At 39.7% G+C, this 22,005-nt stretch overlaps 1 protein-coding gene across 3 annotated transcripts in view; it reads left to right on the forward strand.

The window, feature by feature from the left end:
- Positions 1-20,720, forward strand: part of Rpf2 (ribosome production factor 2 homolog) — a 34,989-nt gene extending 14,269 nt beyond the window's left edge. For all 3 annotated transcript variants that reach the window (XM_004873993.3, XM_021251547.2, XM_004873994.3), the window contains 5 exons: positions 1,418-1,494; positions 2,969-3,068; positions 8,224-8,326; positions 18,646-18,790; positions 20,455-20,720. In XM_004873993.3, the coding sequence (XP_004874050.1) occupies positions 1,418-1,494; positions 2,969-3,068; positions 8,224-8,326; positions 18,646-18,790; positions 20,455-20,634 (605 nt within the window). In that variant the 3' untranslated portion in view covers positions 20,635-20,720. The remainder of the gene's footprint in view (positions 1-1,417; positions 1,495-2,968; positions 3,069-8,223; positions 8,327-18,645; positions 18,791-20,454) is intronic.
- The last annotated feature ends 1,285 nt before the right edge of the window (positions 20,721-22,005 follow it).

Raw genomic sequence — 22,005 nt, forward strand, 5'->3', positions numbered from 1 at the left:
GTATCTCTCATCATGCACCAAACTAACATCAAAATGGTTTAAAGTTCTGTATTAAAAACAGAAACAATCTGCTGGAAGGCAAAATAAAACTCTTGAACAAAACATAGGTGTAGACAAAGACTTTCTGAATAGAATCCCAGTTCAACAGGAAATAACATCAAGAATCAACAAATAGGATTATATCAAATTAAAAAGCTTCTGCACAACAAAGAAAACCACAGGGCCAGGGATTTAGCTCAGTGGTGCCACTGCCTGCCTTGCGAGCGAAAGATCCTGAGTTTGATCCCTGGTACCAAAAAAAGAAAAACCACCACAGAGTGAAGAGACAGCCTACAGAATGAGAAAAAAACTTCCAGGTACTCATCAGACAAAGGACTAATATCTAGAATATATTAAGAACTCAAAAAAATTAGACTCCCAAATTAAAAAACCCAGTCTGAAAAGTTCTCAGATGAAAGAGTACAGATGGCTGATAGGTACATGAAAAAATGTTCGACATGGCTGGCCATTTGAGAAATCCAAATTAAAACCACACTGAGGGCTGGGGATTTAGCTCAGTGGTGCCATGCCTGCCTTGCAGGTGCAAGGTCCTGAGGTCGTTCCCTGGTACCAGGAAAAAAAAAAACACACTGAAAGTCCATCTTACTCCAGAAAGAATGGCTGTCTTCACGAAATCAAGTAATAACATGCTAAAGAGGCTGTAGGGAAAAAAGAACCTTTCATTGCTGATGAGAATATAAACTGGTACAACCACTATGGAAATCAGTATGGAGATTCCTTAAAATAAAAATAGAAATTCCATTTGATGGAACTGTTAACCTTTTAGGTATCTTACCAGAAGACTAAGACATCATATTGTAGTGATACATGCATACCCATATTTATAGCAGCACAATTCATAATAGCTTAATTTTGTAAGTGGCATATATGTCATCAACAGATGAATGGATAAAGAAAGTATAGTATATATACACTGGAGTACTACTGAACCATAAAGCAGGATCAACATAAGTCATTTGTTGGAAAATGGGTTCACCTTGAGAACATAATGTTAAATAAATCAGACATACAACTTAAGTACTGCATGGTTTCTTTTATATGAGAAGCCCCATATATAAAGAGGGCAAAATAAAAGACAGTAGAAAATGGTGAGATGGATCTTTGGCATATGGGAAGGGAACTGAAAGACAGAGGGAAATGAGAATAAGAACGGGGCTGGGGGGAGGTATTGTCAAGTGCTGTGTACATGGACCAGGTAGTTACTAGAGCATAAGGGATCCAAGAGATCTGGCAGGGAGGAAAGAGAAGAAGTGTCATGAACACGTACCAGCTTCCTACAACAAGTATAAGCATCATGTACTATAATCATGTACCAGTAAAAAAAAAAAAAATGCTTAAAAATGGATTCTTCTTTTAGGTCGTATGTATGACTACCATGTGCTGGATATGATTGAATTAGGTATTGAGAAATTTGTGTCTCTAAAAGATATTAAGGTAAGATATTGATTATAAAGATAGAATGTATTTTATAGTTTTTTTTGGCCAATAGTACTCTCTTGTGATGAAGGGTATTAATTGTTTTGTGTGTGTAGTACTGGGGATTGAACAAAGGTCCTTAAGCATGCTATGTAAGGGCTCTATGACTGAGCCATACCCTCAGCCCCCTCTTTTTTCCCCTGTACCAGGGATTGAATTTAGGACCTTGCCCTTGTGAGGCAGGCATGGTGGCACTAAGCTAAATCCCCGGCCCCCCTCAGCCTTTTTTTGTTTTACTTTTATTTTTTTTGGTACTGGGGATCAAACTCAGGACCTTGCACTTTTGAGGCAGGGGGCGGCACCACTGAGCTAAATCCCCAGCCCTTTCTCTTTTACTTTTTGAATTTTGTTTTGAGACAGGGTCTCTGTAAGTTGCTTAGGCTGGCCTGTACAGTAAGTTTCCAACTTAAAAACATTGAGTTGTGAGCTTTCACAAATAGGAGTGGACCTCGCATTTGTTTTTTTAAATACTTTACATAGTATATTTGTATCAAAGACTCACTTTGTTGGACCTGTGGGTCCAGTCGGGTATTTACTGTACTTGGAATCCTCCTGCCTCAGGCTTCTAAGTGGCTGGGATTGTTGGCATGGACCACCACACCCAGCTACTGATAAACTTTTGTAGATAAAGAACTTCAGTTTTTTGTTTTTTTTTAATTTGGGCATTTTCTAACAAATATAATTTTACTTCACCTTTACTTTTTAAAAAGAAGAATATATTTATAGCATATAACATAGCTGTTATCTAGGTTCATAGTTTTAATGCTTTCCTCTCCCTCTGGATGATCATAGCACTTACTTTATGAAACTTCAGAAATACCAGAGAGGCCATGATGGATGGCACATGCTTGTAATCCCAGCACTCCAGAAGGCTGAGGCAGGAGAATCACAAGTTGGAGCCCAGCCTGCATAACAGTGACTTAGATCTTGTCTCAAAATGAAAAATAAAAGGCTAAGGATGTATCTGTGTTGAAAGGCCCTGGGTTTTATCCACACTATGGCCAACATCCCCCACCCCCCACCACCAATCAGTAAAATTTTCTATTTGAGCCTTGGAAGCTCTGGCTGATCCTGTAATATTGTGGCTACTAGACACAGTATAACCCCCTTTCAGACTTGCATCTTTATATCTCTTTTGAGAAGGATTATGAAATAGAATGTGGTAAGTGTATCAAATTGCATCTCTGTATTTAAAGTTTAAAAATCAACATTTGCAGACATTGTTTTAGGGCAGTTAATAAAAATTGGAAAACATTGCTGTATAGAAATGTTCATTGTCTTAAAATCAGTGTGTGGGGCTCAGGCCATGTAGTTCAGTGGGTAGTGTTTGCCTAGCACGGGGAGACACTGGGCTCAGTCCCCAGCCTCATGGGGAAGAAAAGGCTATAAAAAGTTTGGATTTTGATAATTATGATTTTTTTCCGTTTCATAGAATAGTAAATGTCCTGAGGGAACAAAACCCATGATAATATTTGCTGGTGATGATTTTGACACTACAGAAGACTACAAAAGACTAAAAAGTCTTCTTATTGGTAAGTATGTTAGTATTATCTGCAAGGCACCTTGAGTAGACAGCCTGAGACTTTGGTTGGTGCCACTTTACCACTTCTCTCGGAGGGTGCAAGTTTTTCTTCTTTTTCTTTTTTGCATTTTTCATTTTCATTAGTTTTATTAGCAACAGAAAAAGTGCTTAACTATCCTAGTAGAGTTAAAGGGATTGCTGTATGCTGTAAATGATTATTTTTGGTGCTGTAATAACTAAAGTATCATCTTGTTAAAATGGTGTTTTATGCTTTTTTTTAATATGTTCTTCATCTGTCTTTGATGACCATTAAATTTAGAAAATTGAAAGATTGAAATTTTAATATTTTTGTACATTATCCATTTTTAACTCAAAGGACCTTAGTTTGATAAACCTTTCATAATATACCTGCCCTCTTGATTTCCTTCATCTTCATTAAAAATGGCTTGTACTATGCACATTCCTATTGTCTTCTATGGAGATATTCTTTTGAATGCCATATTAATTTTATAAAATACTGTGTTTCATGATGGCTTTTCATCCATATAACATTTTGATAATATCTATTCTCCCCATCCCCCTCCATTACACCCTCCTCCCTCCCTTTCTCTTGTCTAATAATAGTCTCTCTTCTGCTTGCATGTCTTTTTTAAGGTTCCTGTGGGATGTGTGTGTGTGTATATGTGTTTGTGTGTGTGTGTGTGCACATGCACAGGTGTGGGGCTGGGGGTTGAACCCAGGGGCTGACTCATGTATTCTAGGCAAGTGCTCTTCACTGAGCTACATTCCCAGCTGTCTGGTGTCTTATGTGCCCAGTTTCTGCCATTCTTGAGTTTTAGATCAAGCGTCTTTTCTAGAAAACCCTCCGTGACCTCGCTGGCTCCTTTTATTTCATTATCATCATCCTAAGTGCCAAGCATTTGCTGGGTACTTTTTATTGAGTGCTTCATTCTCATGAGAACCTGTCAGGTCATTTTATAGTTGACTTACTCTCTTTTTGGAGTTGGGGAGGGGTGGCAAAGGGAATTGAACCAGGTGTTTTGCACATGCTAAGCAAATGTTCTGCCATTGAGCTATACTACCATTCCCCACCTATATTTTCTGTGAATTAAATCTGTATATGAATAGTAGTGACTGATATTCTTTCACTATAATATACTCCAAAGTATCAAAAGAGTATTTTTCAGTGAGATTTTCAGGCAATATATCTATTGTTTGACCTCTATTGGTTCACATTTTCTCCCTGATCCCCTCATCTCCTGTACAATTATTGTTAGCGAGGGAGGTAATTTGTTAAAACAGAATCGCTTTTTGTTTGGGTTAAGCCCTGGTGTCTCATTATTCTGTGCGTCCACTAGGTGGCAGGAGTGACCACATAAAGCAGAGTGAGGGAAAGGCGTGAAAACCAGAGGTGAGGAATGAGGTTCTACTAGGGCACAGAGGAAGTTGGGTTTTCGGTAAGGTATAAATGTGAAGTAAGACAACTCCTTGTTTGTGTGTGTTTAGATGAAGTAGTAATAAGTGAAAATTTAATGAAGAGCGTACGTTCTGAAAAATGTGTCACAAGGTGATTTTGTCAATGTATGAGCGTAGCGTTTACGCAGATTAACACAGCTGGGACATCACTAGATGATTATGTACTATATGTGGTCTTTGTTGACTGAAAGAGCCTTTTTTTTCTTTTTGTGGTACCGGAGATTGAACTCAGGACCTTACGCTTGCAAGGCAGGCGGCGGAACCACTGAGCTAAATCCCCGGCACAACTGAAACATCCTTATCTGGTGCATGGCTGTGTAGTACACTGAATAGTAGATCAGTGGAGAAAGAAATTAAGGGCTTTCTAGGAAGTTTCTTTTCTGCTTCCTTGAATACTGTATTGTATAGACTTGCATAATAATTTTTTTTTTTTTTTTTTTTGGTACCGGGGATCGAACTTGGGTCCTTGCACTTGTGCAGCAGGCGGCAAAACCACTGAGCTAAATCCCTGGCCCTTGCATAATAAATTTAATGGGAACTGCTTTTTGCTTTTCATTTCATTTCTTTTTCTTTTTCTTTTTTTTTTTTTGGTACTGGAGTTCGAACTCGGGACGTTGTGCTTTTGAGTCAGGCGGCGGAACCACTGAGCTAAGAGCTAAATCCCCAGCCCTTTTCTGGTTTTTTAAAACAGTCTTGCTACTTAGTTCAGGCTGGCCTTGAGCTCATTGGGTAGCCCAGGCTGGTCTCAAACTCATGGCAATTCTCCTGCCTCTTCCAAATGCTGGGAATACAGGCTTGTGCCACTATACCCAGCCTTTTTTGGTTTGTTTGGTTTTTTTAAATCAAGGTCTTGCTATCTAGTTAAAGCTTGTCTTGAACGCAGTATGTAGCACAGGCTGGCCTTGAACTCTTAACTTATCTTCCTGCCTTAGCCCCCCTACCGAATGCTGGTATTACAGGGGTTCACCACCATGGCTGGTGGAGCTGCTTTTCTTAATAGAAAACCAGTACATAACTATTTTTATTAATTAATTATTTATTTATTAATTGGTACCAGGGATCGAACTCAGGACCTTGTGCTTGCAAGGGAGGCGGTGGCACCACTGAGCTAAATCCCCGGCCCCATATATAACTATTTTTAGATTCAGCCCATCCTAATTTTCTTTCCTTTTATTTTACTTTTAATGCTGAGGGTCAAGCCCAAGGCAGCACTCATGCTAGGCACACCCTCTACTACTTAGTGACACTAGGCACTGCATCCCCAGTTATTCTCATTTTTAGGGTTCCTTTTTTTAAAATGTAACTATTTATATGTAAAGTTGATAGTAAATGACATAATAAATTTTTGGTTTTATCAAATACTACTTCAACTGTACTATTTGGCCAGGTGTGGTGGCACACACCTGTAATCCTAGCACTTAGGAAGCTGAGGCAGGAGGCTTGCCACAAGTTTGAGACCAGCCTGGGCTACATAGTAAGTTCAAAGCCAGTCTATTATAAATCAAGACCCTGTCTCAAAAAAACCAAAAAATAAACAAAAAAAGACCCACTATTTACCTAAGTAGATTTCTTTTTCTTCATTGTCTTTATTTATGTCAGTGGTTATGACTGTATCAGGTGTCATCATTTTAATTTTAATTTTTTACCTTTCTCATGTCCTCATTTGTTACTCCATTTGAAAAGTATGCAATAGTGAAAATAACCACTATAGGTTGGGTCAGGTAATTTATTAAATTTAGTCTTCTCTATATTGCCTCAGAGATAACTGAACTAGTTTTCTTGGGCTGACAAAATATATCTTTAACTTGGTAGCTTAAACTATGTACTTTGTCATGGTTCTAGAGGCATAAGGTCCAAGATGTAGATTCCTGTCAGTCCTTCTGATATGAGCTCCCTTCCTGGCTTCAAATGGCTGTTTTTTCACTTGTGTCCTCCCAGGGCCTGCCTTTGATTCATGAGAGAGAAGGAAGGAGCCAATGAACAAGCTTCCTCATTTTTTTTTTTTAATGAGGGCTCTAATCTTATCTGTTATGAGTTCATTTAAACTTCATTACTGCTTTAGAGGCCCCATTTCATAGTACTTCCATGTGCAGCTAGAGACGTAGCTCAGTGATAGAGCACTTATCTAACATGCACCAGGTGGTCCTGGGTTCCATCCCCAGCAGCACGAAATGAATGAATATATAAGTAAATGCAGCCACATTGGGGATTAGGGTTTCAACATATAAATATTGAGAGGACACAAATACTGAGTTCATAACAGCAATATTATTCCAAACTATGGATGAGGGAATTGAGATCAGGTAATTGCCTAGGGTGAAAAGTTATTAGTAAGTGGCAGAATTAGGATCTGATTTTATACCCTGACTCCTAATCACCATATTTTTTCCTCTTAAGTACCCTGGTCAATCTGCTGCCTACCTTTCCACTTTATTTACTTAGATATACAAACTTACTTGATCTTTTTTTTTGGTACCAGGGATCGAACTCAGGCCCTTGCGCTTGCGATGCAGGTGCAGTGCCACTGAGCTAAATCCCCAGCCCCTTGAGATCTTATTTTTGCTTGGAATTAATTCATTGAAAAAATCCAAACTTGAAGTATGTAATTTCTGACTACAGCCAGCTCATCGTCAACCTCTGCCACCCCTCTCTATTTAACTGGGTTTTTATCTTTATCCCTGTACTCACAATACCTGACTTTTTACTTCAGCCATCATACTGCCTCCTATCTATCTATCTATCTATCTATCAATTAGTCATCTATCTGTCAAGACAGAGTCTTGCTGTGTAGTTTTGGCTGGATCTGAACTCACTGTGTAGCCTAAGCTGGCCTCAAACTTGTGATGGTCCTTCTGCTTCAGTCTCCCGAGTGCCATGATTAGGCATGCTCCATCACATCTGGCTTCATCCTGCCATTTTAAAGCCAGGTATTTTAGTCAGTGTTTTGTATCTGGACATGTTTTAATTCATTCCTCCTTTGGTGTCTTGGACTCATTGTGCGCCTTGTGACAGTCCTGGACTTGTCATGTACCTGTCTGCAGACTATAGTTTGTTTCTTTTTTTTTTTTTCTGGTTCCAGGGATTGAATTCAGGACCTTGTGCTTGCCAGGCAGGTGCAGTGCCACTGTACATCCCTGGCCCCAAACTACAGTTTTATACCGTGGTCTACATTCTTTTGTAAAGTTTACAAACATGGTAAATATGATGATGCTATATTGAGTTTAAAAGGGCAAACTTCAAATGTGAAACACTGCATGTCCCAGTGAACTGAGCACATAAATAAATTCATGAGATAAAATGTCTCAGAGGTGGTTGCCCTTTTTTTGTTTGTTTGTTTGTTTTGGTACCGGGGATTGAACTCGGGTCCTTGCACTTGTGTAGCAGACGGCGAAGCCACTGAGCTAAATCCCCGGCCCAAAATTTAAACATTTCATTTTTTTTTTTTTTGGTACTGGGGATCGAGCTCAGGACCTTGTGCTTGTGAGGCAGACACTGGAACCACTGAGCTAAATCCCCAGCCCAGTTGTCCATTTTTCATGGATCATTTTTGCTACCTACCTGTCTTACCTTTTGCGTAAGTATTGGTGCAAAATGGGACACTGAGAATGCACCACTTCATAACAGAATTTTAAAAGTATGTTGAGTTTTTGTTTTGTGTTTTGTTTTAACAACTTACTGTGTGCTTTTAGATTTCTTCAGAGGCCCCACAGTAGCAAATATCCGCCTGGCTGGGTTAGAGTATGTTCTGCACTTCACCGCTCTGAAGGGGAAGGTTTACTTTCGAAGCTATAAGTAAGTGCACTTCCTACCATATTTTTTGCTTATCCTCAGGGTTAGCGTTTTAGTGTGACTGTGTTACAGAACTCAATCTTAGCATTGGTATCTCACTGAAAGTTCTTTGGGACAGTTTTCAGAATAGTAGTAGCAGCAGCCTGGTGTGGTCCTTGATTTGTGATTCTCCTGCTGACTTTGCTTCTAAAACACTGCTTTTCCAGGGTCCCCGAGCATCTACTGCTCTGTGCTCTCTGAGGCTGGAACACTAACTCAGTGAGTGACTCTCCCTAGCTTTATGAATTAACTCTGTTGTTCTTGACAGGGTTTCGAGCACCAAGCCACAAGTCAGGCCAGCAAAACAAATCTCAGAACCCTAAAACTTAAACTAGAGTCTTTTTTTTTTTTGAGACAGGGTCTAGCTATGTAGTTTAGGCTGATCTTAAGCTCACTGGGTAGCCGAGGTTAGCCTTGAACTCAGTGTGATCCTCCTGCCTCAGCTGCCCCAGAGCTGGTATTACAGGTGTGCACCACCACCCCCAGCTCTAAACTGGAGTCTTTAAGGAAATAAAGAGGATCAGTGGCTAGATTCATTTTATCCTCTCTCTCCAGCCTCACCAACCCCACCACAATATAAAAATAAATCCTAACAAGCATATTCTGTTTTCGTTTTTTGTACCGGGGATCGAACTCAGGACCTTGCACCACTGAGCTAAATCTCAGGCCCCATATTCTTTTTTTTAGAGCTTGACATGCAATAGTTGTGCCTTTTGAAATAAGAATGCCTTTTTCTGTACTGTAAAACAAGCATTTGTTTGGTGGTTAGATCTACATTGTCCTAGACACTGGGTGGAGTCCCACGCCCAATCTGCCTGTCTTGGTGCAGTGGGTTGGGGGCTAATGAGCATCATAAGCTGACATTGTAGACTTTAAGCAGTGGCTCAGTGCTTACAGTGTCTTCTCTGTGACAGTGCTGCTATGCGACCCTTTGTGTCCAGCATCTTATCCATAGGTTGGTTTTGTTTTTGTGGTACTGGGGTTGAACCTAGAACTTCCACTGAACCATATCGTGGACTTTTTATACTTTTATGTTGAGATAGGGTCTTGTTAAGTTACCCAGGCTGGGCTTGAACTTGTAACACTTCTGCCTCAAGCTCACTGCTGGGACCACAGGCAGTGCTATTATTCCCAGCAATGGTGGAATATTTGATTTGAGAATGAAATTTTGCTGTGTTGCCCAGGCTGGCCCTGAACTCCTGGGTTCAAGTGATTTTTCTGGCTTCAGCTTCCCAAGAGCTTGAAATATAGGGGCCCCCTGTACCCAGCTCCTCATACATGATTTTAAAGGCTGTTTTTCTTTCTTTTTTTTTTTGGTATCGGGGATCGAACTCGGGTCCTTCCGCTTGCAAGGCAGGTGGTGAAACCACTGAGCTAGATCCCCGGCCCTCAAAGGCTGTTTTTCTTAACAGTGGAGTATGTGGCTGTCCAGTGAGCATCCAAATGAAACAATATTACTTTTTTTCAATTAATAATTTCCATCTTAGTCTCAACTATATTGAGTCAAAAGCTGCTTAGTTTGTTTCATCATATGATTAGTACCATTTCTATTTTTCTGTTTTCCTTTCATTAAAAGCAAAATAATAAGGCAAAAGACAATAGAATACCCAATGATTACAAAATGTAATTAGGGGTTTGATGATCAGTTTTAGCTAGTTAAGATTAGAAAGCCCTTAAGTCTGTTGTTTGTATTTCCTCACTTGATTTTGGGGTTTCAGGACTGTATTGGGAGCGGGAAGATGTAGCACAGTGGTAGAGAACACACTTAGTATGTATGAAGGCCTGGGTTCACCCCTTCAAAATGTATTACCCTATAAAGTAGATGAACGCTGTTTAGAAAATTAGAAAAGATGTAAAATCGGTAACATACAATTAAAATTACAACATGAGCAAAATTTTATATTAAAGTTATGTTATCATTTAAGTACTTATGTTAGATGTGGAGATCCTGTGGATACAAAGGAACTAGAAATATATTTTTTTAAATCTTTGAGAGTAGGAATGAATTGTAACAATTACATAAAACTCTTTCATAGTGAACAGTTTTGCAGAAACCATTTATACCTGATCTTGAATTTAGTGAAAAGAAAATTTAAGTTTTTAAAGAGATGCAGAACAGGAGCTCACAGAGGGAAGGGGGAGGTAAAAATGATTAAGATACATGTACTAATTCCCCAAGATGAATGTAATTATCATGTATTACAGACATGTATTACTAAAAAAAGAAATTTAGAGACACTAAAACCGGACAGAAAATTATAAAATCAGACTTCAGAAAAAGGATAAACTAGCAGTGTAACTGGATACATCCACTGTAGTATAGGATTGCTAAAATAACTTTTAGGTTGGCATGGTGGCTTTCATAACAGGAAACAAAACCCTTTGAACTTTTAAAATCAGAGAGCCTAGTATGGAATTGTAATTGCAGATATTCCACACATGCCCCATAATACCTATTAGCCACTGATTTGAAATAGAAAATAGGCGGTGTGCAGGAGAGTGGGCTGCTAATGGAAAGAATCATTAAACCTGTAGCTTGGTACCCTTCATTATTCTCTGCCCAGCCCAGCTGTTGGAATGCGAAGGAGGGGTGGGCCTCAAGCCTGGTCACCAAGTATTGCCCTCCACTTTGTAGAGCACGTTTCTTTTTCTGCACAGTGTCATGATGCCATTGAGATAATTTTGAATGAGATCAACAGTTCTTCATAAAAGGGAGATGAATGCTGAGATAGCTGGGAATATGCCAGAGAAGTGTGTATCACTTAACTCGACACCTCAGGCACTCTCTGGGCTGTGGTGTGGTGTCCTTGCTCTCTTACAGCAAGTTAGGCCTGAAGCGACTTGCAAAAGGTAATAGTTAATGTTTATATGCATTATTTGTCAAGACTCTTAAGGCTTATAAATGGTTTTGGGCTTCTTGGATGAAAAGAACTTTGAACATGAAGTTTTATTAATGTAAACTTTTAACATGCTCTTTTAGTGAATATAATTCTATGTCTTCTTCCTGTACATCCTGCAGTAATTCCTCATGTTTGAGTACTGTATTCCTTGGAAAATTTTATTCAGTACAGGGTCAGAAGCATCAGTATGAAGCAGTCTTTAGTAAATGCCACATATACCTTTGCCAGGCATTGGTTAGGTTTTATGGGGAGAAATACACCAAACAGAAAGTGTTAGCTTACCTTAAGGAGTTTTTGTTTTTGTCTTTTTGAGACAGGGTTTCGCTATGTAGTTCAGGCTATGTAGCCCAGGCTGGCCTTGAACTCTCAGCATCCTCCTGCCTCAGCCTCGAAAGTGCTGGGATTACAGGCATGTGCCACCACTCCTGGTTGCTTTCCTTAAGAAGTAAACACAGGCTTCATCAGTAAGGGACTTTACTGAATGAAAACATAGAATGCCAGCCAAAGATGGGTATATGAGAGGATGAAAAACCAAGAAATTAGAATTTACACAAAAGTAATAATATCAGTCTTTCTAAAAAAAAACAAAAACAAGCAAATATTTAAATATATAGAGAACTTATGTAAAAATTACAATTGGCAGGCCAGGGATTTAGCTCAATGGTGCCACAGCCAGCCTCGCAAGTGCATGGTCCTGAGTTCGATCCCTGGTACCAAAAAAATGAAATTACAGTTGGCACAACTACAGCCTAAGCCCATCTAACAAGAAGAAACCAAGTTCTCTTTGTCTCTGTATCTCTGCATTTTGTGCCATTCTGTCTTGCAGAACTAAAGATTACTTTTGATTCAGAGCATACAGAGCGGGAAAAATAAACCTGGTTAGGATCTGAAGTGAATATTAGGCAGGTGACATAAAAATTCTGGGCAGTAGATGGCTAGAGATATGAAGACCTGGAATTGAAATGTGTATCTCTAGAAAATAGTACAGTGTATGTGATGAGATGAGAGTGAAGAAAATAGATTTTATTTTTGTTATTTTTAAAATTATAACTCAATCATCTCTTTTATTTTACTTTTTGGTACCAGGGATTGAACTCAGAACTTTGCAGTTGCGAGGCAGGTGGCAGCACCACTGAGCTAAATCTCGGGCCCATGTCTCTACTTTGTTTAACAAGATCCCCAGAATCATTTACAAATTCTCTATTAATACTTTCTTTATGAGAAGAAGTAAACAAGTTATTTTTGAAGGATTAACAATTGAAAACTTTAACGCTAAAGAAAAGCAAACCCACTCTTGTCTGAAGCAGGAGGATTGTGCGTTCAAGGTCAGCCTGGGTTACATAGTGAGACCCTAAGAAAAAAGAAAACCAAACCTATTAGCATGAAGAATGTACATTATATTAATTGTATAAAAGAAAACTCACACTATTTCAGATACTGAACTGAGCCATTGGCATGAGGGTAGTATATGAAGGAAGATAACCAGCAGCTTTCTTGTAGGGAGAAAGCTAGAGATTCCTTGTAGGATTAAGGGTAGACAAGTGAGTGTCTGATGCATTTTCTCCTAAACACTTAAAGCTGTAAGAGAAAGTGTATCAGAGATTCTAGATTTCACTTTTAAAAGTTTAATAAAGGAAAAGGCCAGTTGGGGAGGAAGTAAGCATGGTACACACATCTCTAATCCTGGCTGCTTGGGAGGCTGAGGCAGGAGAATCATAAGTTTGAGGCCAGTTTGAGAAACTTACTGTCTCAAAAACAGACTTTAACCATGGGAAAGAACCATGAGCCTGAACCCTGGAGAACATGCCCTTCTCCTGTCAGTGTGATCTGCTGGGCAGAATACTCAATGAATGGTTCAGATCACATTGTCTGCGGTACACAGTGTGGCCCCATCACTTAATTCTTCAGCAAGATAGCAACACACAGTGATTTGGAAGTAGTTTTAATTACACGTACCCTCAAAAATGACTTCCTTCCAATACTTGCATAAATAACAAAGGCTGTGAGGATCTTGGTGATCTGAATCTATCAGGCAGGTATCTTTGGATTGTTGTGCTGTATTTTCTACTTAGCTGAAAATTAGTACCTTAGGTTTTGTTTTTGTGGTTCTGGGAATTGAGACTTGGATCTCATGAATGCTAGGCAAGCACTCTACACCTGAGTGAAATTCTCAGCCCTGAAGTACTTTTAAGTGGTAGAAAAATTTTAGTTGAAATTTTACATATAATTTTCTTGTTTTCTTTTGTTCTTAAGATAGAGTCTTATTATTAGTCCAGGCTGGACTGGCACTAGCTATGTAGCCCAGACAAGCCTTGAGCTCCTGATCCACCTGACTCTTACGTCTTGAGTGCTACAGACATGAGCCACCACACCTAGCTTGATTTCTTTTTTTTTTTTTTGGTACCAGCGATCAAACTCGGGTCCTTGCTTGATTTCTTAAATAGTATACTGAACTTATCTTCCTTGTTAACCTGTTATTAGTTTAACATTACACATGCCATTTATTTGAATCTACTGAAAACATGGTTGTAAGTACAGAAGTTGGGGCTGAGTATGGTGGCACATGCCTGTAATCCCATCACTTGGGAGGCTGAGGCAGGAAGATTCAAGGCCAGCCTGAATTATATATCAAGACCTTGTCTCAAAAAACAAAAATAACAAAATTTGTAGAAGTATATGTAATACAACAGTCATATTGTGGTCCCCTCCCACAATGCTTTGAATTAGCCTTTAGGGAAGAAGACCCTGGTAACTTCAGCTTCTAAAACATTTTCTCCTAAAGTGAGTCTGACTGGGGTATTATTTATGTTGTCCTTTCCATGTATGGCCCTGTCAAATTCCATCGTAATACTCATTACTCATTTTTGAGACAGAGTCTCACTATGTAGTTCAGACTGTCCTTGAACTAACTATGTAGCCCAGGCTGCCCTCAGACTCATGGCAGTCCTGCTGCCTCAACCTCCTGAGTGTTGGCATTACAGGTGTGCACCATGGGTTATTTTATCTTTTAATGTTAGTATAGCTATTTGTTGTTCTAACATTTTGGCTGGTTATGTATCCTAGAGGGCTTGTTTTGCCTTGTTCAGTTGTACTAGTGACCATATCTGGTGGAGCATAGTTGTGTGATTCCCTGTACCCTGCAGCTCTGCCTGCGTGGGTGGTAGAGGACTGTTTATCTATCTGCAGGGCCCAGATTGCTTTCAGTGAACATTGATTTAGTCACCTCAGCTCCTTGGTATTTGCCCTCTTTTGGGTCTCTTCCCTTCCTTGGGGCTTTCCTTTTCTTTCTTGTCATCTTTCTCCTCACTCACACTGTAGCATTTGGCTGAAAAGGCTGATCTTTTTACACATAAACATTGTCATTCAGTAAGTAGCCCTTACTCCCTAGAGACCAGGTTGCTAGTTAAATTGAAGATAAATTTCAGGTCTTGCAGTTTTTCTTTGATAGCACTCACAAAAATAATTTTCCAGCCTTTCCTCCTGCGTACTCCATCACCTGCTGGCTGTCTACCTTCTTCTCTCAGACGTTTCCACATCTGAAGCTATTTGGACATAGACTGTCCAGAAAGTGGGGGTTTCTGTTAGGATTTTTTCAGTTAATTTTAATCTATTAAGGTCATTAAACTCTGTGCTGTAGGGAAAAGTTAATTCTCAGTGGGTTGATTTAAACATTTATGGTCTTAGGGAATTTGTTAAATCTTACAAACATGCTGTTTCCAGGATTCAGTTAAAATTATTTAATTCTTTTGGTGCTGGGAATGAAATTCTCAGCCTTATGCTTACTAAGCACATGGTCTATCATTGAGCTAAACTCCCAAGTTTTGTAAATCTGTAAGTGAGATGAAAAAGTCAACTAAAAAATTGTTTATTTTCTGACAAAATTTTCTGACTTGCTGTTTCTCAATAATATGGTACAATTTTATCTTTGATTTTTAAAAAATAAAACAAAGGATTCAATTGGATTGAATGTATAAAGTGTATGTTTTGAGGTAGGGTTTCACTGTGTTGCCCAGGCTTGGCTTAAGTTCCTGAAGTGATCTTCCTACCTCAGACTCCTCTGAGTAGCTGAGCTTTTAGGCGTATGCCACCTTGCCCAACCTTTTGAATTTTTTTATATAGTTGGATGCACTGGCGTTTGGTGCATATATATTTATGATTGTTATCTCTTCCTCTTGGATTGTTCCCTTAACAAGTATGTAGTGACCTTCTTTGTCTTTCCTGATCACCTTGTCTCTCCTAATTAGTCTTGCCTTGAAATCCACTTTGTCTGAAAATAGAATAGCTACCCCTGCTTTTTTCCAGATTCCTATTTAATTGCTTGCCTTGTCTGGTGGATTCATTCTATTGGGATTCGTGGAATTTTTGTCTGTTATATTTTTCTAGAATATCCTTCAGAACTTTTTAGAGTGCTGGTTTTGGTGGTCATGATTTTCTTCAAATATTCTTTATCATGGAAGTATCTTATGTCTTTATTAATTTTGAAAGAATTTTGTGGGGTACATCAATCTGGATTGGAAGTTGTTTTCTTTCAGGGCTTAAAATACTTCACTCCTTTCTCTCCTTGACTTAAGGGTTTTGAGAAGTCTGCTGTGATTCTGATGGGTTTATCTTTATAAGTGATTTGTTTCTTTTCTTGAACAACTCTTAATAGTCTTGTTCTTGTGTTGAATTTCTGGAATTTTGACTAACATATGTCTTGGTGTAGTTCTTTTTGATTATGGCTAATTGGGGTTCTATGTGCCTCACTTATCTATATGTCAAATTAGTTTTCCATGTTTGGGAAGTTTTCTGCTTTTACTTCTGTGAACAGGTTTTTTTATGTCCTTTCTGCTATATTCTGATTTTTCATTGATTCTAGTTAATCTTATGTTATTCTTTGCATCATCTAGCAGCTGTTGGATTGATTTTTTGTGATCCTTTGCTATTTTTAAGAAGTGTTTTTAGCTCAGTGGTACCGCTGCCTGCCTCACAACTGCAAGGTCCTGAGTTCAATCTCTGGTGCCAAAAAAAAAAAAGTGTTTCATTTGATGATCGCTAACTGAAACCCTTAGATCTGATTTTCTGTCATTACATTGGTTGGTTCTATTTTGTATACTTTTAATTTTGTGGCTATGTGAATCTATTTCATGGAATCCAGTTCTTTCCTATGTTGGGCATTCATGGTTTCCATCACGTTCCTGAGCTTCTCTATTTTTTTTGTTTTAACCTGTACTGTAGATTCACTATGTCCTTCATTATGGTCATCATCTTTTTTGCTGTGTGATTATTTCTGATTTGTTTTTTTCTAGGGACTCATTCATCTTTGTTATATCTATTACTACCTTTTCAGAAAGTTCAGCTGGGTAGGTTTTTTTTTTTTTTTTTGCTACTGGGGATCCAACTCAGGACCTTGTGCTTTTGAGGCAGCCGGCAGAACCGCTGAGCTAAATCCCCGGCCCTGGGTAGCTTTAGATTTCTTCCACCTCAGTGTCTCCTGGGTTGGCTTGGCTGAGCTGGAGGTCTGAGGTTTCATCTTGCTTCCATGTTTTCCATTTTCTATTTTTAAAATTTTTTTCTGCATTGATGCTTATAAATTGCTTATGCAAGGTAGCTTTATTACTAGTATCAAGACTTTAGAAAATGATTACTTTTCAGAGATGTCTTCTAGGTTTAACTGACTTTTGGCTTTTGAGTCTGTCCCAAGATCCTGCCTCTTCAATTTATTAGGGATGAGAAGTTGTTGCCTGTTTTGCCTAACACTCAGTTCTTTGGTGCTGTACTATGGTATTGTTTATGATGCCCAGACAATCTTGGTGTTGGCATTTAAGGAAGAACAACTGGTCACAACAATATCACCTTGGCTGAAGTGAACAATTAGCTATAACATTACCATGAAGCACAGTCTAGAAAACCACAGGTATCTTTAACCAGAGGCACAAGATTCATAGTTATGTAACAAAATCTAATACAAATCAGAAAATTATATACAATAAATATATAGAGTGATTTTATCCTCCATGGAGAAAATTTTAAAGGGATAAGAGCTGGGTGTGGTGGCGCTCAGGAGGTGAGACAGGAGGATCGCCATGAGTTCCAGGCCAGCCTGGGCTACATAGTGAGTTCAAGGCCAGCCTGAACGACATAGTGAGACCCTGTCTCAAAAACAAAACAAAACAAAACAAAAACAAATAAAAGGGATATGAGGAGAAAGTAGGGAAATAAATGAAAAGGAAGAGATTAGAAGCAAGGCTGAGGGGCAAAGAAAGATTAGCCAAGCTTTGGGAAACTGGTGAAGAAGACAGAAGGAAAAGAAAGAAGGAAAACAAAAACAAGAACAAAACAAAACTGAAAACAATGTTCACGCTTATGAAAAAACACAAACAATTAAGAAAAACAAAAGCAAGCAATAGAGAGATTTCTCTGTAATTTTAAGCCTGTGGCTATCGTTTAGGGTATACAGTTTTGTGGTGATGTCCATTTCTGGGGATGTCTCTGCTATCCTGGTAAACAAGGCAGTCAGAACCCTGATCCCTGCTGGATGATCCCAGCAAGCCTCCAGTAGGATTGGAGCAGGACCCTGATTGTTAGTGTTTTCTTTTGTTTATTTGTTTGGGTTTTTGTTTTTTTTTTTTTTTGGTACCAGGGATCGAACTCAGGACCTTGTGCTTGCAAGGCAGGTGGTGTGGCACCACTGAGCCAAATCCCTGGCCCTGATTTTGAGTGTTTTCAACTCCACAGAAGTTCAGGCTAATTGTGGCCTCTGGTTGTGGGGGTTGGGGCCTGAGTTCTTCAGGCTACAACACTCTTGAGTGTCTCTTGCCATCTTGACCTCAGTTCCCTGACTCTGGATGTCTTCTGTGGTTGGCCCTCACCCAGTCACTGTGGAATTTCAATACTAGGAGCCCTGAGATGAAGCCAACCCAAGGCTGTTCTGAGTCCCAGGTTCAGTTGGCCCCTCCCTAAAATGGCATCTGGCCAAACACTCTCCAAGGGATACGGTAGTGGCTTGGACTGAGAGTCACTCACCAGGTGTTGTAGCACACAGCATCCACCGCTGTGTTCCACTGGTGCATTTCTCCCTAGAGTTCTCTGGAGGTCATCCACCCTCACTGTGTCACTGGAGATTCAATCCTCTTCTCTCATGCTGTGAGCCTGGATCTTTGGAAAAGTGCAGTTTGCCCCTTCCTTTTTCTGCATTGAGTCCTGTCTCTTCACTTTTTCTCTGTGGGCTCCAGTTTTCCCTTCTGATCCTTCCTGGGTCCCAAGGATCCACCCTTTTCTGAATTTTATGTCACTGTAAATGCCTTGAACAAATAATAATTTGGAGGAGGACTTCTGTTCTTGTTTTCTTGGGGAGGACTTTTATAAAAAGTACTATGTCTTTTTTTCTTCTGTTTCATAAAGGTTGCTGTTGAAGAAATCTGGTTGCAGAACACCACGGATTGAGTTAGAAGAGATGGGACCTTCATTGGATATGGTTCTGAGGAGAACACATCTGGCCTCAGATGACCTTTATAAGTTATCTATGAAAATGCCAAAAGCTCTCAAGGTACATGGCCTGTGGCTTGGTGCCATATTTAAAAGGCATACATAGAGATCAATAGAATAGATGAAACTAAACTCTCAGAATCAGAAAAGGAGAAGGAACCAAATAAATCAACTATACAGGGTAATAAACAGGCATCAGGTTTGGTGATACCTTCCTGGTTTCCAAGGTTGCTGTTTTCAGCAAAAAAATTGTTTTGGGCATTGTGACGACTGGAGATTTAGGGCACAAGGTGTATAAACCAAATGTGCATAAATCACATTTTGATTTTTTGTTTGGCTTTTTGAGCTGCCTCACTATGTAAACCAAGCTGCCTTTGAACTCCCTATCTTCCTGCCTCAGCCTCCTGAGTGCTGGAATTGATATAGAGGAAAAAATGTAACTCCCAACCTGCTAGATGTCAGAAATGGCCAGTTCGTGGAATACGAATAGCTCCTGAGAGACAGGAAGGGTCCCAAGTGCATTGTCAATGAGCCTGTTTCTCTGAGAAAGTTAGCAAATTCACAAGGTGGGTACAACATGGGTCAAAACTACAGTCAACCAATAAGATGACAAGTATAGCCGCTTGGCTAATATTGATCCAATAGTAGCAAAGGGATATTGATGACATTATTAACCTTGGTTGATAATCTATAGTCTTGGTTTTATTTTTAGTCTTAGTAGTTTTAGTCTTGGTGGGAGAGGATGGCCCACCCCTAATGAGATAATGGTTTATTTATATGGGATATCGCAAAAAGGTGGTACCAATAATCTCAAGCTTCCATTTATCCCTTAGGGAAGTATGTAAATCTGGCCATTGTGTCCAGTATGGTGGCACACAGCTGTAATCCCAGCACTCAGGGAAGCTGTGAGGCAGGAGGAGTCCTGAGAGTTGGAGGCTAGCCTGGGCTGGATAGTAAGTTCAAGGCTAGGCTGAACTACTTAGGGAGACCCTGTCTCAAAAAAAAAAAAAAAAAAATCTAGCCATTGTGTCTTTAATCTTTTTCAGATGTGCCTCTAGCCACAGTTTTGGTGTGTTCTCATCTGCACTGACTCCCTCGAGGCCCAGCCATATCTTAACTGCCTGTAATATTTCTACTAATTTAGCTATTATAGGATTATAGGTGTGTACCACCACATTGGGCCATATTTTGATGTTCTTTTGTGTGTGGTACTTAGGATTGAACCTAGGGCCTTCACACTAATTTTGAGGCTGAGTTGCCTAGGCTGGACTTGGACTTGTTAGTTCTATTGCCTCAGCATCCCTCAGTGCTGGGATTATAGGCTTGAGCCAACTCTCCTGGCATGTTTTGACTTTTGAGTGGTTTTAAAATTTAAACAAGTAAAATGTTAACTCTGGAATGCTACTAGAGATTGAAATTATAGTCACGATTTTTAAGCTTACACAAGAGGAAATTCTCTTGATGCGGGACATTGGTTAGTGTAGCCTTCATCTTTCTTCTCACAATTGATCTGGGAATTGTTGGAAACAGAATATGAGGCCTACACTGAATTAGAATCCCCACTTAACAAGATCCCCAGGAGATGTGTATACACTTTGTCTTTGAGGAGAGTCCTCACTAATGGTGAGAGTTATACGTTAGACTTTTTTACTAGTTCACAATACTAGACACACGTTTAAAAATATGTGTGTATAAAAACATTAACACTCCACCCTTATTTTATAGCCAAAGAAGAAGAAAAATATGTCTCATGATACTTTTGGTACAACTTATGGAAGGATTCATATGCAGAAACAAGACCTAAGCAAACTACAAACAAGGAAAATGAAGGGATTGAAGAAGCGACCTGCAGAGAGGATAACAGACGACCAGGAGAAAAAGTCAAAGAGAATTAAAAAAAATTAATGGAACTTAGCCAACAACTAGAGTTTTATTGTAATCTATTTACTTTGGGAATCATCAAGCTTCAATACAATTCAATTTCTGTTTTTGTTTTTGTTTTTGTTTTTTCCGGTACCAGGGATTGAACTCAGGACCTTGTGCTTGCCAGACAGGAGCTACATCCCTGGCCCTAATACAATTCAGTTTCTTAAAAGTTTTCATTGTATATTTTTATAACACAATAACTTTACTATTATTGTGAGCAGTAATGTACCAGTTTTTAAAGAAGCTAATTACTTGCTCTGTCAGATCCTGGTGTGCCATTTTCTCACTGATGTAATATCCCTGCCCTCCCAAGATTCCTCCCTTGCTGGGTGAGTGAGGGAGGAGAACCTCTACAGCCGTTGGTGTTTTCATAAAGTTTTTGGGCGGTTAGTGATTAGATAAAGGGAGAAAGCCAGGCAGAGAAGAAGTGACTCAGGAGCCACATACATGCTCTGTGAGCCACCTGGAAGGTTACCCTTCATCTTCCAGTATGTATGTACATCCAGCTTTTCTTCTTTACTTCTCCATTATTTTGCCTGAAGTCCTACCAGTTAAGAGGATTGAGTCCTACCAGTTAAGATTGGGATGGAACTCAGCATAGAGTACTTGCCTAGTATGTGCAAGGCCCTAGGTTCCATCCCCACTCCTCCAGCCCCCTCGAAAGAGAGATTCTGCTGTAAGTGCAGCCTCACTGGCCTCTGAGAGAAAGGAATCTTTGATGTGGTAGAAATAAGAAAATAGGTAAGTTTTAAGGCACAGGGCACTTTAAGGAACTAGCTGGCCCTCAATAGCCAAAGATTGCATGAAGGGCCTCAGTGTAGGAGTAAGCCAGAGCCTAACCCTGTTTTGGAAGTTTCGTAAAGACCATCCCTCTGCCTGGGGGAAATGGGAAGACAATCTACCCTCTTCTGTTAGTGTCACACACTTGTTTTTCCAGGTAGTAAGTTTAGGTTCCTTGATTGAGTTGTAGGAAAGAAGCAGTGCACAATTCCATGTCCAACCTTCATGCCTGTGCATGCAGGCGCTTTGAGCTCGCTCAGCTGCTGGCCATCAGATCATATATATGTTATCTCTGATGATAGTCTGCTGAGGAGTGTAGCAAAAGCTGGAGCCTGTTTACCTTCTCTGCCCTCTCCCTTCTCATGAACACATTCTCTTGCCTGCTTCTCCCTGTTCCTTTCCAGGTGGGGACTATGCTCCCCAGGAAAATAAAGGTGCTGATAGGCCTCAGACATACTTTTTATGTCTTTTAATTTTTTGGTGCCGGGGATTGAACTCAGGACCTTGCGTTTGCGAGGCAGGCGGCAGCACCACTGAGCTAAATCCCCGGCCCTCATACATACTTTTTAA

The sequence above is a fragment of the Heterocephalus glaber genome, unplaced genomic scaffold (genome assembly GCF_053883595.1).
Source record: "Heterocephalus glaber isolate CG9 unplaced genomic scaffold, H.glaber_assembly_v1.0 deba00000942, whole genome shotgun sequence".
Classification (NCBI taxonomy): Eukaryota; Metazoa; Chordata; class Mammalia; order Rodentia; family Bathyergidae; genus Heterocephalus; species Heterocephalus glaber.